Source organism: Saimiri boliviensis, chromosome 4 (assembly GCF_048565385.1).
Source record: "Saimiri boliviensis isolate mSaiBol1 chromosome 4, mSaiBol1.pri, whole genome shotgun sequence".
In the NCBI taxonomy this organism is placed as follows: Eukaryota; Metazoa; Chordata; class Mammalia; order Primates; family Cebidae; genus Saimiri; species Saimiri boliviensis.
The window spans coordinates 5,152,212-5,166,161 of record NC_133452.1 but is presented as its reverse complement, the minus strand read 5'-3'; the positions used below and the strand labels follow the sequence as shown (position 1 = coordinate 5,166,161).

The window sequence follows — 13,950 nt, the reverse complement described above, 5'->3', positions numbered from 1 at the left end:
GGTTTTCAGTAGAAAATACTATAGCAGGACATATGCCATTTATTGCATAAGTTGGGTATGTGTGTATTTTATATAGAGATATATGTGTATCTGAATACACACACATATAATTGCAAAATAAGGTGGAGTAAGCAGATATAAATGATTAACTTAAAATTTCTAGAAACAATGGAATATTCTAATATCCCAAAATAAGGCTTTAGGTGACTTAATCTCTACTTCAGTCTTCAATGCTACACTTTATTTTTCTTAATATATATTTTATTGTGTTTTAGGTTTTGGGGTACATGTGAAGAACATGCAAGACTTTTGCATAGGTACATACATGGCAAACCACAATGCTACACTTTAAAAAACTCTTCTCTCTTAGGAAGCCCCTGCAAAAACACTCCAAAGACTCACCTGCACCTGATGTATTGCTACTGAAGCCCAGGCAAGATTTGCTGTTGCAACCTAAAAAAATTAGAAACACTACCTATAAATAATAATACATTATACACATATAACAAGTTTCTATTAGTCATCTCAACAAAGGACTGTGGCATACGTGTATGTGAAGACTTTCCTGAGATCACTGAGTTTTGAACATTTTTCCAAACACAAACCACCATTATTTACAAGGTTTTTCTTTTATATTTTCCCCTTCTATTTAATTGACTTTAATGTTCTCTTGTTCATCTTAATTTTGGGTAAAATGGAAAACAAACTGATTGTTAAGAGAGCTATAGCCCAATGATTTAAACATAATTATTATTTTTCAGCTTAACAAAAATATTATCAAAAAGAAATCTAATGACTTTAAATAATTAAATATTTCTAAAATGTAAAAATCATATAGATATATGTACACACATACATACATACATGAACACTAGCTAATGAGTTGCTCAAAATTACTAGCTATTCTACTTTTATTATTCACTCATCCAGCCAATATTCATGAGTGCCTATTATTTACCAGGCACTATTCTAGGTGCTGGAGATACTGTAGGAAAGAATAGAAATGGAGTAGCTTTCTCTGTACTTCAGGGAGAAAGATAAGAAAGGAAATAAGTGTAGCCCATAATATATTAGATGGTGACAGGTGCCACAGAGAAAAAGCAGCAGGAAGAGAGAAAGACATACTGGATAGGAGCCATTCAAAAGTACATGAAGTGTTCAGGGAAGGCCTTGTAGAGAAGGCAACATCTGAGGACATTCCCGAAGGCTGTGGCCATGTTGAGGATAAGTGGAGAGAAGAAAAATGCAAAGGCCTGAGTAGTAGCCTGCCAGCCTTGCCCAAGACCCAGCGTGGCTGGTGGGTGAAGGTCAGCTGGAGTAGGTCAGCCTTGCCCAAGGACCCAGCATGGCTGGTGAGTGAGGGTCAGCTGGAGTAGGTCAGCCTTGCCCAAGGACCCAGCATGGCTGGTGAGTGAGGGTCAGCTGGAGTAGGTCAGCCTTGCCCAAGGACCCAGCATGGCTAGTGAGCGAGGGTCAGCTGGAGTAGGTCAGCCTTGCCCAAGACCCAGCGTGGCTGGAGTGAGTGAGGGTCAGCTGGAGTAGGTCAGCCTTGCTCAGGGACCCAGGATGGCTGGAGTGAGTGAGGGTCAGCTGGAGTAGGTCAGCCTTGCCCAGGGACCCAGTGTGGCTGGAGTGAGTGAGGGTCAGCTGGAGTAGGTCAGCCTTGCCCAGGGACCCAGCGTGGCTGGAGTGAGTGAGGGTCAGATGGAGTAGGTCAGCCTTGCCCAGGGACCCAGGATGGCTGGAGTGAGTGAGGGTCAGCTGGAGTAGGTCAGCCTTGCCCAGGGACCCAGTATGGCTGGAGTGAGGGACAGCTGGAATAGCAGGGGATATGGTCATTCAGGCTAGTGGACAGGAATTAGGTCACTGAAGGGAACTGGTTCATATTGGATGTCATAAATATTTTAATATTTGGTTTTAGTATTAATGAGCCAATTCAGTGAATAGTGAATGGAACTCAAGGTTTTCCAAATGTATTTGACACTAGAAACTTTTTTCCAGGACGTGAGCTAAGAAAAAGACATTTTAAAGAAGACTTAACCAAGGTGTAAAAATTCTCCAAAGTCATTCTACTACTTTCTACGACTAAGAGTATGGCATACCTTTTACTGTTATAATGGATTGTTTTTTGTTTGTTTTGTGGTTGTGTGTGTGTGTGTGTGTGTGTGTGTGTGTGTATTTTCTTTTTCTTTTTTGAGACAGCCTCACGCTGTTCCCCACGCTGAAGTGCACTGGCATGATAGCAGCTCACTGCAACCTCTGCCCCTTGGGTTCCAGCGATTCTCCGGTCTCAGCCTCCCAAGTAGCTGGGACTACAGGCATGTGCCACCATGCACAGCTAATTTTTGTATTTTTAGTAGAGATGGGGTTTCACCATGTTGGCCAGGATGGTCGATCTCTTGACCTCGTGATCTGCCCACCTCAGCCTCCCAAAGTGTTGTGATTACAGGCATGAGCTGCTGCACCCAACCTGAATTCTTATTCTTACTTAACAGAAGGACTGTATTTCTAATGTAACCAGTTTCCTTTTTAAACAGAAACAGGTTTTAAAAACATCATTATTAGTATCAAAACACTGTAAGCAAACTGTGATTTTAAATATTCATTCATATATTTTCAGTTTAGTATTACTTAGCAATACTAACAAGCACCTTCAATGAGCTAGGTAGGACTAAAAATTCTAACGAGCAGCATTTAAAGACCTCACCTCTTGGTGACTAAGACAGAAGGCTTCTTTGCCCCAGTGCCGATACAGCTCGAGAATACCAATCAAGTCACCAATTGCAGTGACAATCGGTAAGCAAAGAACAGACTGGATGCGAGTCCCTGATTCCAGTCCAGTACCTCGTGGAAACCGTTCATCCTGAAAAACCAAAAGAGAAAAAGATATAAATTAAGTGAAATAATCATTAAGTTATAATTATTTCTATCAGAAATTGCCATGATACTTGTAATCAATAATAAGAAGTGCTTTTCAAAGAAAAACCAAATGATGATAGCCACCACAAATCTTATGTAAGAAAATGCTTACTTTTTTCATGGAACTTATGCCCAAACACTGCTTTAATATTTCTTTATCCCCATGCAGTATAAATTTAATGAATGAATGACTGTTAATTCCATATGATAATAAAAATAATCATAAATGCTGACATTCATTCATCATCTTCTATGTGATGGAACAGTCTTAGGGTGTTTACAGGTACAATGCCATAGAGAAAATTACTCCAAATGTAAATACTATGTGAAGAACATTATATGTAAGCTTTTTCTATCTTTAAGCCTAGAATAACACAAGTGTGTGTTAATAACAGTCATTCTAATTGAATCTCGAAGATCCATATTAACTATGCAAATCAACTAATAATGATCAATTATTTATCATAAGAAACGAAATTGGTTCACTGATTTTAATAATTTTCTAGCTTAGCAAATTTACTCAAAGGAAGTACAGGGAAATTGAATGAATTAATATCAAAAGCACCAATTCTATTTATTCAATTTCTACTGTCTGTAGGAAGCTATCAAGCATTAATTAGAACTTCACGACACAGTATAACTCTGTATTTGTAATTTACAGATCTTTAGAAAGCTTACATATACAATAGAACATTTTCAAATGAGAACTTCTATAGCATGGACCCTTCCTTCTCTTCTTTTCTCCCTTCCTCCCTTCTTTTTCTTCTCTCCTTCCATATTCCTTCCTTCCTCTAGCTACCCAATTTATTCAAGGTCATACATATAATGGTGGAAAAAACAAAATTAAAACTCGAGTTTCATGACTCCTATTAGCACTTAGAGCAATTTTTTTACATCTATGTACTTGTTTGCTCTTGTTACCTTTAAAATCTATACTCCATGTAGTAAAATTTCATTAAAACGTCCACGTGTACTGTGGAAGACTGGACTGAGGCCTCCGCTTTGTCTTGTTTCTCTGTATCTATGTCCTTTGTTAGTGATCAGTACGGATTCTTGGCCTGTCCATGTGATTTGCTTTGGCAAATGGGACGGCAGTAAATCTGATGGAAGCAGAGGCTTGAAAACTCTCTTGTATGTTCCCACGACTTCTCTGGGACTCCTGCTACCATCACAAAAACATGCCAGCATAGTCTTACTGGAATTGGGTGCGAGACATATGGAAAGCAGAGGGCACAAGAGGCCAGTCAGCACCTAACTGGTGGCTAGCTGACCTCAGACATTGGGCAAGCGCAACAGCCAGCAGTCCAGATCAGCAGAATGACCCCGTCCTTAGATTCCTAAGAGTCAACGTGTGGCTATGGTACGGTACTACTAAATTCTGAGGTAGCCTGTAATACAGCAATAGCTAACTCATTCATATGCATCCTAGCAAAATACGAAACATAAAATAGCAATCATATAGTTTACATTAATATAAATATATACAGAATTTTTGTGTTTAACTGAACTGCCATGTATTGAAATAAGAACTGTTCAAATCTAGTTCTTAGTGGGTAAAAGGAATTTTCTGAGTACAAACCATTAACTTACACATTAATGTATTGATCTCTAACCAGCTTTAATGCTTTTTAAAATGAAACGATTTAAGTTATAACATCAAAATGATATGCCATCTTTCTTAATTAAATACTTTAGGTTAAAAATATTGCAGAGTCAAAAAGCCATTTACCCCAAGGATGTCTTCCACTAGCAGTGTTTTCCTGGACTTGGCCACATAAGCAGAAATGGTGGTGCCCTGGGTGATGGGCCCAGCAGGGATGAGGCGGGGTTTTCCTTCCTTTATCCCAGGTGGTGTGAATATGCACAGGCTCTAGGGAGAACAAAAGACGTTTTACAGACTTTCCTGTACATGTGCATGGTACAAAAAGACACATGCTAATCTTACTCAATAGTCATAGTAAATCTGTGAGCCAGTTAAAAGAAGAGTCATAAAATGAGGAAAGGTGCTTTGCCATGATCAAACCAGATTATGTAAAGTGAAACTATCTCACATTTCCAGTTCAAAAAATATACACACTCAAATTTAAAACTGAAATGAATGTACAGGCACAGAAACACTCTTCCAATAGCCTCCTATGTTGACACATAGAAAATAGTGAAATGAGAAAAAAATGCATCCTGTCATTGAGATCAGGATTCTATAGACCACAAACAAATGGTTCAACCTCCCTACAGACTTGACGCGTGTTACCTGAAGATAGAATCAGTACCTGTAAGTCAAGTCATTCAGTTACATTTTTCATTTTCATTAGAAATCTTCCCTTCTTAGAACCTTCTCTTTATAAGACTCACTCACATTGCTTCAACTGGCTAGTTTATAAAACTGCAGATTCAGAATACTCTAGATGAAAAATTTGCTCTTCTCTGAGCAAAAATCTTGACAAGTCTGGGTGATCTTTCCTTTTCAAATGACTGGTGAGATGGTAAAGTCCTGAAACTATTTTTTTTTAAAAATAGTAGAAGCAGTTATTTTGATGAAATCCAAACATATTTTTAAATTATTTTCTACTAAATAAGAATTGCTACTTAAATCATGTAAAAATTGGGGCCAATATTTTGATATAATTGTATTATGACTATCTACAAAATTTTAAAATATTAAGGTTTGGGTAAATTTCCCACAGACTTCACATTATTTTTATCTTATGTTGGATTATTATAACAAAGAATGAAGACAATTTGAAGTAATAAGTATCAGGTAGCCCTCTTAACCTAAGCACCTTTCTATAATACTTGTTATTACTAAGGTAGTTCTAAGGATGAGACAGATACATTATTTAAGCTTTGTAAAATTAGAGAACTCTTTCTTTAAACATCTTAAAATCAAAAGAGAATGAACCCCATAAACTTGACTTAATGAAACGCATAAACTTGGTTTAATGAACAAGGAGGAAGAAAGAAGAATGCAGAACTTTGCTTTAACCCTGCATGCTTTAAATAAATAACAATTATAAACGATTGGAAGCTAAGTTCAAAATACTTGTATTTCCAGGTATATCTACATAAGGCTGTAATTAAGTTGTACTTGCTATTAAACACAACTTAATGGATGTGAAAAATATATTTTAAGTAATTCTTTTAAAAATAAGCTTAATATGTTTGAATACAAAGTATACACTTATGGATTAAAAAATACATATATGATGAATGACAGTTTGAACTTAGCTATTTTTTTAAAAGGCCACGAAAACTACCTTCTAGTTACTATAATTATATTGGGCACCAATATACACATGGCATAGAGTAAGACTGTCATTAGATTTAGTATCTATCATTGTCCAAATTCAATTCAGCTTGTCACCCTTTCTTAATTAAGATAGAAAGAGTAGAAAAGAAATTCAAGAACAAGAAGAGACAAATCCGAGAAAAAAATTTTCAATGTGGTAAATCTAGCATGAAGAAAAATTAGAATTGACAGTGATTTTCTCAAACTACAAGAAAGCAACTGTCCCTTTTCTCTACGGAAGACAGAACTGCAGGAAATGAACATATGCTGAACTGAGTGGGGTTCAGATGACTCTTAAAGAAGAACATGTCATGATGCAAACAGAAGGTGAACTCTGGGGCAAGCTTCCAACAGCAGCTCTGTATTTTTTATGGCGGAGTGTGGAGTGGGGCATAGTGCTTGTCTGCATTTGTTTGTTTGAAAATATAAAACACATACCTTTTTTTTTTTAATGACTTAGCCGTAGGCCCTTTAAGGCTGAATTTAATCACATGTTCAAGTTACATGTAGTTTCATAATCCAATAATGATAGATTATCTTACACATTCCTACAGTATTAGATGATCATATATTTAATATTATAAAACATGTATTGCTTCTGTGTAGGTTTCATATGATACACAAGAAACAGGTAAGCAAATACTGTGCCCAAGAGTATATGGAGAGGTCTTCTACTATTAACTTGCTGAAAATAAAAGGCTTAGAAGTCTTTCAACTACTTGCTAGAATATGAAAAACCTCCCCATGTAGTTAAAATAACTGAATAATTCTCTACTGTGGAAACTTTATACTTGTCTTCCTAATTATCTCATGATTTTTATTCATATTAATCAAACAGAGACGTTTCCAATGACAGCTGACGATAAATGCTCACGAAACATTGAATACATTGCGGTATTAAGGCCCAAAACTCCGGCAGAAGGGAAAATGAAGACTAAGCTGAAAACACACACTTGTTGCTGACGTGTTTTCATGGCTACACTTTCTCTGCTTCGTATTCGGGGTCCCTACTTTGTTGTTTTGGTTTTGTGTGCCTCCAAACAATTTACCTGCAAATGCTCCCTAAAACATTCATTTCTAATTGAGGATCAGTCACTGGTTTGAATCACATGTTGTGCAGAAGCACTTTTTAAATGATTTTTGCAGTTGAATGCATTGATAGGTAGCTACCTGTCGCAAATATAAAAAGTCAGTAATGAACCTCTATACAGAAGTTGAATTTTACACGTACTCAGGGACAGAGAAAAGTTGATTCAAGCTCCCTTTATCCCACAGATACTGAAAAGTGGAAGGTCATGTACTGACTAATGATCCTTTTTCCACTAACTGAACTGCCACCTTCATCCTCAAATATACTTGGGTCTATTTCTGAACTCCCAGTTCCGTATCACTGGGTTTACTGTGTACCACACTGTTTTAACTATTATGAAAAGTTTACAATCCACTTTGTGATTTGGCCAGGCAAGTCCTGACTTAGTTGTATTTCAAAAAAATCATGATTTACTTTATAAGCTATACACTTTGGCCTGAGTGCAGTGACTCATGCTTATAATCCCAGGGCTTTGGGAGGCTGTGGCAGGAGGATGGTTTGAGACTAGGAGTTCAAGATCAGCTCGGGCAACACAGCAAGACTCCATTTCTACAAAAAATTTAAAAAATTAGCTGGGTGAGGTGGTGCATGCCTGTAGCACTAGCTACTTGGGAGGCTTAAGTGGGAGGATCACTTGAACCAAGGAGTTCGAGATTACAGTGAACTAAGATTGTGCAACTGTACTCCAGATTGGGCGACACAGCGAGACCCTGCTTCAAAAAAGAAAAAAAGAAAGATACATACTTTGCATTTCTCATTGGTGAGGTAACTACATGAATACATTAATAAATCATTAATAAATGATTGAGGTAAGTAAGTTTGAAAGACATTTACACAGATAATAAGGATTTGATTTTTCAAAATCAATATAATTTTTGACTTAAGAGATTTAACTGGAATATTCAGATTAATAAGATAAAAAACCATATGCTCACTATACGAATGAAAATATCAGGCATTATTTTAGAAAGTATTAAGACTCTTATACATATATTTACAATATTGAATTTATCTGTAATATCCAGTGTTGAACTGAGTCTCTAAGATCAGCTCCTTCTCCGCTATTGCATAAATATATAAAACCTTTTATTAGGACAAGCTTTTTTAAGAGCCTAGAGATAAAAACTACAACTGAAAAAAAAAACAAGGAAAAGATTTAAAGTTTCAAACATTAACCACCTCTAACCCTTCCAGAGAAGAAAGTACCTGCCTTCAGGACATCACCTTGACAAAAGGCTGCCACAGTTCTTCAGTATTTGAGAGTTCTAGAGGTGACGGTAACCACTAGTCCCTCCACCTCTCAACTAGCGTGGATGAGATTTTCCAAAGAGCAGAAAATAATCCTATCAGAGGCCAGGAAGTCATAGGGGAGGAATCAGCTTTTAAATTTTTCTAAGCAACTCATTATGAAGTAGCTGATATTTTTGTGGTAAGAGCAAATTTTTATATATATTTCTTTTCTTTTCTTTTCCTTTCTTTCTTTTTTTTTTTTCCTGAGAGGGAGTCTCACTCTGTTGCCAGGGTACAGTGCAGTGGGGTGATCTTTGGCTCACTGAAACCTCCATCTCCCAGGTTCAAGTGATTCTTCTGCCTCAGCCTCCCAAGTAGCTGGGACTAGAGGCATGCGCCACCACATCCAGCTAATTTTTGTATTTTTAGTAGAGACAGGGTTTCACCACATTGGCCAGGATGGTCTCGATCTCCTGACCTTGTGATTCACCCACCGCAGCCTCCCCAAGTGCTGAGATTACAGGAGTGAGGCACCACACCTGGCCTTAAACTAGAAAAGATTGGGAGCACAAGTCATAATCAATTGGTCAGTTTCATAAAAAAATTAAAAAACATTCAAATTATATAAATGTAAACTTTAGAAAATAAATAGATTTGATGGAAAATGAACAAGATAATAGACTAATACAATTTATAAAACACCATCTTTCAATGAAATAGAAAAATCCAATTCATTGCTAGCAACCAAATAGATGTTTAATTCACTTGATTAAAACCTGCTTCCATCTTTCATTCCATACACAATTCAAAGATCACTTTATTCATGAGACTTCATTTCATTTCAATGTTAAGACTTCAACTCACAAACAGTTAAATTTTAGAAACACTTTTTCAAAAGGAAAAGAGTATTTAGGTTTACCAATGGGCTATTATCCTTATAAGACACTAGATGGCACTGGATAGTAAACAAATTCAGATCTATGTAAATGGCCGTAAGTAAACAGTTCCCACAGTTACCTGGAACTTGATATATGGATGACTAACTTTGTTTGCATAATTCTTAAACATAAATCTGCTGAAGTTCACCGTGCACTTGAAAAAGGCAAACAATTACTATAAACTACCAGCTCTGAATATGAAGAATGCAGTATTTCAGGTGAATGTGCAACATATACATACTGAAGGTGAAACTTAAGATTCTTTTGCTCCTCCATTTTTCCCAATTGTATCTCAAGTAATAAAACTGAAATTTGTTCTCCCCAGTATGTGGGTAATAAAAATCAAGCAACAAAGGGGCATGCGGAAGCCATGCTCTTAAAAGAGGTACTGTATTAAGGTGGAGAGAGCATAGCTGCTCTTTACAGAAAGCACAGTAACTTTGGAATGAGAGTCTGGACTTTAGTTTTTGACTAGGGGTGTGAACTCAGACAGTCATTACCCATATGAGAACCTCGGTTACCTCATCACTAAAATAATAATATGAAAAAATTTTGTACTGGCTCTTTTAGCTTTAACATTCTATAAATCTAGGACTTCCATAGTCATCTAGCTGCTCATGTTTATAAATAAAAATAAGAAAAAACTTCTTAACTAAGCTAACTTATCAAACCTGTAAATTATGGAGAGGTTATTTTAAGAATAACCTATACATAAAACTAGCAATATACTTTTGAATTAAATTTTTTAAGGTATAAAGTACACAAGGTTTTCGGCTTTCATAAACACTCTGACAGATTACAGTAGAAAAACTGTAAGGCTAATATTATCAAGTATGTTACATATGTGACTAAGTATAGCTGTAAAAATGATGAAAGTCGAATTAAGCAAAAATTCAGTCATGAAAAAATTATTTTTTCCCAGAAAACTTCTCAAGATCACTTTGTCTATGGCAGACACTGCTATGGCCAGGATACAACATACACTGTTTTCTTTGCTAACTCCAGATTTTGCATAAATTGCTTCTTCTGCCCAAAAGACATTCCTTTTTTCCCCCCTTCTTATCTACTAAGTGAGCGGTCTTTAAATTCCCACTCAAATACTGTCTCATCAGCCAGTCTGTTTTCACATACTGCAGCCCCATCAAATTCATGATTATAGAAACTGAGCTCCTCTCTGTCAGCACATAACAATCACATGCTGTAACTAGTGGTTGATTTCTCTGTCTTCCCCACTGGTTGTACATTTTTTGATGTGAGAAATAATTTTATTTTTATTTTTGTATGCTCAGCAATTTAGCACAGTTTTTTGGTATTTAGCAGACGTTTTAAATGGTTTGTTAAACAAACAGTATTTATGGTGTAACATTTAACTAATGGATGGTAAATGGTAAATTAAGGATTAAAAAGTTTAAGAATTTTGCCAAGTCACATAATTATTAATTACACAATTACTAAGGGGTGAAAGAGAACTCACACAACCTAACTCCAGAACCAAAATTAATTCAATGCTAAACTACTTACTGGGAAGTTTTCTTTTTCCCAAGTTCTGAAAAAGTGCATGAACACAGAAATCCCCCTTCTTAAAGGGCTTCCCCAGTAGCAAACGGACAATGTAGACACAGGATCCCAGGCTGCGGGGACATCAGTGTCTCCCTGGGTTACAGTCATCTCTATGGTGCCTGGTGATGACCAGTGCAGAAAGGTAATATTTTAACAGTGTCTTCAATTCGCTCCTTGGTTACTGGACTAGTAAGTTTTCTATTACGATTTGCATTTAATAGGGTAATTTATATTTTCCTTGAAAACTTCATTTTTATCTAGGTTTTCAGATTTGTTAGTAAAAGTAATCCCTCATAATTTCTCATTTTCATTCTATCTATTGTTTTGCCTGCTTTAAAATTATTAAACATATATAATTATGTTTCTCTTTTTTTTGTCAGTGTCGTAATTGGTTTCTCTGTATATTAGTCTGTTCTCACACTGCTATAAAGAACTACCTTAGACTGGGTAATTTATGAAGAAAAGAAGTTTAATTGGCCACAGTTCTATAGGCTTAACAGGAAGCATGATGGAGAAGCCTCAGAAAACTTTCAACCATGGCAGGAGGCAAAGGGGAAGCAAGGGACTTCTTCACATGACAGCAGGAGAATGAGTACAAGGAGGGGAAGTGCCACACACTTTTTAAACATCAGACCTCATGAGAACACAATCGCTATCACAGGAAAAGCAAGGGCGAAGTCTGCCCTCATGATCCAATCACCTCCCACCAGGTCACTCCTCTGACATGCGGTGATCACAATTCAACATGAGATTTTGGTGTGAAAACAGAATCAAACCATATCATTCTGCCCCCAGCCCCTCCCAAATATCATGTTCTTCTCACATTTCAAGACCAATCAGGTCTTCCTCACAGTCCCTCAAAGTCTTAATTCACTACAGCATTAACTCAAAAGTCCAGCTCACGGCCAGGCACAGTGGCCCATGATTGTAATCCCAGTACTTTGGGAGGCTGAGGCAGGTGGATCACTTGAGGTGAGGAGTTTGAGACAAGCCTGGCCAACATGGCCATACCTCATCTCTACTAAAAATGCAGAAAAAAAAACTAGCTGGTCATGGTGGTATGCACCTGTAGTCCCACCTACACAGGAGGCTGAGGCAGGAGACTTGCTTGAACTCAGGAGGTGGAGGCTGCAGTGAGCCAAGATCACACCACTGCATGCCAGCCTGGATGACAGTGCAAGAATCTGTCTCCAAAAAAAAAAAAAAGAAAAAAAGTCCAAGTCTAAAGTCTCATCTGAGACAATGCAAGGCCTTTCCATCTGTGAGCCTGTAAAACCAAAAACAAGTTAGTTACGTCCAAGATACAATGGGGGTATAGGCATTGGGCAAATGCACCCATTACAAAAGAAAGAAACTGGCCAAAACAAACTTGTTCTGAACAAGTCCAGAACACAGCAGGGCAGTCATTAAATATTAAGGCTCCAAAATAATCTCCTTTGACTCCATGTTTCCTATCCAGTTCATGCTGATGCAAGGGGTGCACTCACAAGTCCAGAGCCACAGCTTTGCCCCTGTGGCTCTGCAGGTTACAGCCTCTGTGGCTGCTTTCACAGGCTGGCATTGAGTGCCTGCGGCTTATTTAGGCACATGGTGCAAGCTGTTGGTGAATTTTAGGGTCTGGAGGACAGTGGACCTCTTCTCACAGCTCCACTAGACAGTACCTCAGTGGGGATTCTATGTGGGGGGCCCCAAGGCAGACGTTCTCCATGAGGGCTCTGCCCCTACAGCAGACTTCCGCCTGGATATCCAGGTATTTCCATACAACCCCTGAAATCTAGGTCAAGGCTCCCACACTCTTGCTTTCTGTGTACCACAGCTACAGCTGAAGTGACTGGACACAGCGTGCCATGTATGGAGCAGCATGGCCTTGGGTTTTGCCCATGAAATCATTTTTCCTAGGCTTTGGACCTGTGATGGGAGGGGCTGCTGTGAAAATCTGAAATAAGGAGACATTTTCCTTATTGTCTTGATGATTAACATCTAGCTCCTCTTACGCAAATTTCTGCAGCTGATGCCTTGAATTTCTCCACAGAAAATAGGTTTTTCTTTTTTACCACATGGTCAGGCTACAAATATTTCAAACTTTTAGGCTCTGCTTTCCTTTTAAATATAAGTTCCCATTTCAGACCCTCTCTCTTTGTGAACACATATGACTGTGCATGGCTAGGAGCAGCCAGGCTTTCTCTCCATCTAAGACCACCTCAGCCTGGACTTCACTGTCTGTATTACTATCAGCATTTTGGTCACAACCATTCAACAAGTCTATCAGAAGTTTCAAACTTTCCCTCATCTTCCTATCTTCTTCTGAGCCCTCCAATCTCCTTTGTTTTTAGCCATTATAGGAATCCCATGAAGAATTCTTAAATAGACATTAAATACACTATAGTAGGGTCTAGCCCAGAAAAGAAAAGGAACCACAAGTTGGTAGATCCTAACCTAATATACTGAATTTAATATGTATATTATCCAGATAAATAATAATGATATTGATAAACTCTTCTAAGTTGTTTTCATGATGTCTCAATAAGCAAAATACTACTTCAATTCTGTTCCTTTTCTTCATTTTGCTTCAGAAACTTCAATGCACCAGAATAAAAGACAGTTTGGTTTTTTTTAACCTGATTTAATTTCTCTTCTTTTAACAGTTGGATCTTCTTTACAAGTAATTTTGTTACAATCACATAATGATTTCCACAGTAATATTTTATACTTTAATTTTAGGGCTTTTTCGTATTTAGTTTGTTTTTATCTTCTGCTAAATGTTCGATACGAAGAAAACACATAGAAGATTTTTTCCTCTCTGGTTATATGAATGTGCATTTTTAAATTCTATCAGAACTTCTGACATATTTAAATGCTATTTAAGTTATATTTCTCATTACATCAATTTCAGAAATTTAATTATTTCTACTGACTGAGAAGAAATT

At 37.2% G+C, this 13,950-nt stretch overlaps 1 protein-coding gene across 12 annotated transcripts in view; it reads right to left on the bottom strand.

Moving 5' to 3' along the window:
* Window positions 1-13,950, bottom strand: part of PDE10A (phosphodiesterase 10A) — a 656,074-nt gene that overhangs the window by 103,824 nt on the left and 538,300 nt on the right. For all 12 annotated transcript variants that reach the window (XM_074397164.1, XM_074397168.1, XM_074397166.1 and 9 more), the window contains 3 exons: window positions 4,649-4,789; window positions 2,708-2,863; window positions 403-453 (listed from right to left, as the gene is read on the bottom strand). In XM_074397164.1, the coding sequence (XP_074253265.1) occupies window positions 403-453; window positions 2,708-2,863; window positions 4,649-4,789 (348 nt within the window). The remainder of the gene's footprint in view (window positions 1-402; window positions 454-2,707; window positions 2,864-4,648; window positions 4,790-13,950) is intronic.